This window comes from Monosiga brevicollis, genomic scaffold (genome assembly GCF_000002865.3).
Source record: "Monosiga brevicollis MX1 MONBRscaffold_6 genomic scaffold, whole genome shotgun sequence".
Lineage (NCBI taxonomy): Eukaryota > Choanoflagellata > Craspedida > Salpingoecidae > Monosiga > Monosiga brevicollis.
The window spans coordinates 657961-661752 of NW_001865043.1; the positions used below are offsets into that span (position 1 = coordinate 657961).

Below are 3792 nucleotides of genomic sequence, written 5' to 3' on the forward strand. Positions count from 1 at the left end.
CGGCTACGAGCTGCTGGCAGCCTCGACGATCATAATAAGCCCGCACGCCCAGAGGTAGCATCTACGAGGACAAGGTGACTTTGTCAGCAAGACGGTGATAGCACATCAACATAAGCGCGACGTTCATTCCAGCACTTTGACAAACCGCTTGACTGGATGCCAAACCGAGCTGCCGGGTGGTTATGTCAAGCAAATGCCCTGTGTTCCCCTATCAAAGAGGCAGATGTGTGTGTCAGGTCAAAATGCTTTCTTAGCAGTGCTCAACGCAACACTCACCTTGAGCAAGGCGGTAAGGGCATGGTCACAGCTATTCGCCGAGAGTGCTAACAGCTATCATTTGACGTCCAGTCAGAGGATAGGCGTAGACTGAGACGGAATGGCCATCACAATGCGAGGTCGCCCAGTTCAGAACACATCGATAGCTCGTGTGTCTTACCTTGCACACTGCCCCAAGCGCCGTGGCATTGGGTGGGGTCTCTACCTGCGCCGTGCAAGGACAAAAAGGTCAGCCACGCGAGGCGGTGCGGCAAGCGCGACTCGTGCATGAAGTAGCTAAGATCACCCAGGCAGAGCTTTGTAAGAGCAAAGAGGCTTCTTGGATCAGTGATAGACAGCGTTCAACCATGCCCACCAGTACCTATTACCAAGGCAAGCCCGCAAAAGGACTCAATTTCTGAGGTCATATGCCAATGCTCTAACGAAGGGGTGAAAGGCTTATCTGGCCTTACAGAATCAGAGTAGAAAGCTTCAAAACCTGGGCCACGGTGGCCCTGTTGAATCAAGTGCTCCGTAAGAACCAACAAGCGGGGCGCTGCTTCCCAGCCCACGGTGCTGAGCTATGAAACGTGAAGAGAAAGGGCCGATTCAGAACCATGGCGTGAGATGGGCCACCTCGTCTGGGCGACGACTGCAGTGCCTAGCCGACCATGACCTGATGAATGGCATCCTGATCGGCCACAACCGGTGTTGGCTCGTCATGGTCATCTGTCGTGATGGTGATGATGGACTGCCGCGACTCTTGCTGCGAGTTTCAATACGTGAGTTTGAACACGGACCGAGGATGATGATGCCCAAGCCTCGCAAGATTACTGTCTCGCTTGGAACAAAGCAAAAGAACTGCGTCGAGTACCTTGACAAAGCCATCTCGGTCTGGATGCTTCCCATCCGTGTGTGCTTTCCCATCCATGTGCGCCTTTCCATCCATGTGATCCTTGCTAGCTGCTCTACCCGAGGATTGGGGCCTGGTTGACACGCGACTCTTGACGTGCTCCTCGCGTTCCTGAATAATGGTGAGCTGCTTCAGATTGGATGCCGTCAGCCGCGCACGGCCCTAAGGAAATGATTGCCCGAGCGTCATAAGCAAGCTGGACAAGCTCTAGGGTGGGGTCGATCCACCTATGGCATCCACCCCTCAAGCATAAGGCGCAACCCACCGCCATCTTGATCGCGGCGACCCAAGGGACTAATGTCAAGCTGGCCTTGCTTGCCTGCTGGCAAGAAAAAGACCTAGTGTTGTTTGTTGTTGCTGACATTGGATGTTGTGTATGAATGAATTGTTATGGTTCTTTTGCGAACTACAGATGAGACGTGGATCGGGGCGTGCATTCTACCACAGCCAAGATATGATCTCGACCTGTCCCGTGCCTCATGATAGGCCAAAGGCTGGCGGGATGGTTGCAACGGGCGCTCGCGTCGTGGGGCCGGCTGCGTGAGGAAGGGGCCCAGCACTGGAAGCTTTCGAAGTCATGGATGAAGCACGACGCACGGACGGCAAGCTGTGAAGCTGCGTGCGGATGCTCTTGCCTCGTGCTAGAGAGTTAGCAGCGCCAGGCCGGCCATCAGGTCCCTCGGTCAAGGCCGGGGCGTACGTGTCTTCGTCATCGCTATCATGAGGTTCGGCCCACTGCAAGGATCGACGGTTCAGGGTACCGGTGCGGACGTGGCGAGCCATTGTGCTGAGGCGATCCGAGGCCTCGAGATTGGCTCGACTGCTATCAATGGCCGCATTGATTATGGACACCCACTGGTTTAAGCTCTGCGGGCAGGTTTGATTCATGAGCAGCTGTACCTGTGCTCTGCACCCAAAACGAGGCCCCACCAGCACAAACCCTGTCAAAGCCAACGGCAAGGGCCGAAAGTTTACCTGGTTGTCGGAACAGTGAAGGTGGAAAATGCGCTTGGGCGTTTCGATCGTGAATTCTTTGTCCGAGTGCACGCGAACGTTGGTGTCGTGCGTCAAGTTGATGTAGCCGTTAGCCGTGGATGCGGATGGCCGGCTAAAGTACTTGAGAATGGTGTCTGGTACAAGATACACACACCACTCTGAGGTTAAATTGATAACGCCCAGCCGAAGCTTCGCCTTCGACAGGCCAAACCACGCCCACCAACCTTGTAAAATAAACCAGCGCCGTCGCCAGCCCTTGCCACTAAACGCTGCAGGCAGAGGTCCAAGCGAGACGTTGGTAAACATGAGTGTTGAGCATGAGTGTTTGCGCTTCAGCAAGAAAAAAAAGAATCGAGGCGCGAAGGAACCCAGCACAAATCAAGCAAGCCACACCAAACGCGCACCTCCACCGCCTGAACCCCGCTTATGCATCCAGCCAGCCATGCGCAGTGTGACTGAACCGCCCACTTTGTGGTTCTCATGATCTACAAGTGGGTGTGATGAGCTCAAATACAAGAGGCCAGTTCCGCTGTACGGCTGGAAAAGGTCAAGCCGACGGCAGACCAGGGTGCATGAACAGGCACGTACCAGCCGGTCGGCTCAGCTGCAAAAAGTCGGCTTCACTCAGGCGAGCCGTTTTCAATAGCTTCCGCTTGGCCTGGTGCTCGCGACTCGGTACCGACTATTGAACAGACCAAGGCCCAAACAACCAGATGAGGATTGAGGCAGCCACTGAGTGATATTCCAGCTATTTGGTGCGAGTTTTCAATCGCACATGCGTGAGCCGGTGCTTGAGACGAAGACTGCCCACGATGCCCGCATCAACCAGCGTGTGTATCAAATCAAAGCGCGCTCCAGAACTATCCAAATAAAAGCAATCCGCAGCTTCATCATACGTGATACGGTGATGCATCATCTACAATAGGCCGCACAGCAAGCTTGTGAGCCTTGACCATTCCTGATGATGCCCGCTATTAGCTCAGACACCAAGGCGGAGAGGATGCGTACGTGGCCCTTGTCGTCCCCCAAGAAAGAGAGCACAAAAGAGTGGGTGTCGGGTCCGCTCTGTCGGATGAGAAACGCGCCGGGAATCTGTGCACAAGCATCGACCAGGTGCTATGATAAGTTGCATGGTGAAGCTGTTGTCGCCCACGCCAGCGGACCAGAAACCATCACCGCAACCAGGAATAGGAGAGCAGATTGTAGCCAGGATCACTTGAGCAGTGGGGTGCGGTGGAGGACTTTCACACACCTGGCGCCCTTCCTCTTCACAGTAAAGCTTGATGACAGCCTCAGCGTCCGCGCGCTCCAGCTCACCATGAAACCAGGGCATGTCCTCCAATGGGGGAGGAATCGGTCTGAAGCACGTTTGTCAACACCAACGATGAGTGAAGCCCGCCAAGTCAAAACCGGACAAAAAGGGAAGGGCAGAAAGTCCATTGCGGCTGGCGGCGGCAACACAGAGCAAGCGCAACCTACACAGCCAAAGGCACGCCTTCCGGGACATCACCCAACCCTAAGAATCGCAAGCGGTGCTTGTCAGTGTAAGCAGCCCCCCCCCCCCCCCCCCCCCGGATTTTTAAAAAAACCAAAAAAACTTGGAAAGGGAAATAAAGAATTTTTTTTCC

At 54.7% G+C, this 3792-nt stretch overlaps 1 protein-coding gene across 1 annotated transcript in view; it reads right to left on the reverse strand.

Moving 5' to 3' along the window:
- Positions 1 to 237: 237 nt before the first annotated feature.
- Positions 238 to 3792, reverse strand: part of MONBRDRAFT_24245 (uncharacterized protein) — a gene marked incomplete at both ends in the record, with an annotated part of 6645 nt that continues 3090 nt past the window's right edge. Inside the window, 12 exons of the mRNA XM_001744648.1 lie at positions 238 to 330; positions 437 to 481; positions 926 to 1021; positions 1130 to 1330; positions 1940 to 2068; positions 2144 to 2298; positions 2389 to 2433; positions 2569 to 2649; positions 2753 to 2846; positions 2940 to 3080; positions 3173 to 3256; positions 3417 to 3522. Of these exons, the coding sequence (XP_001744700.1) occupies positions 238 to 330; positions 437 to 481; positions 926 to 1021; positions 1130 to 1330; positions 1940 to 2068; positions 2144 to 2298; positions 2389 to 2433; positions 2569 to 2649; positions 2753 to 2846; positions 2940 to 3080; positions 3173 to 3256; positions 3417 to 3522 (1270 nt within the window). The remainder of the gene's footprint in view (positions 331 to 436; positions 482 to 925; positions 1022 to 1129; positions 1331 to 1939; positions 2069 to 2143; positions 2299 to 2388; positions 2434 to 2568; positions 2650 to 2752; positions 2847 to 2939; positions 3081 to 3172; positions 3257 to 3416; positions 3523 to 3792) is intronic.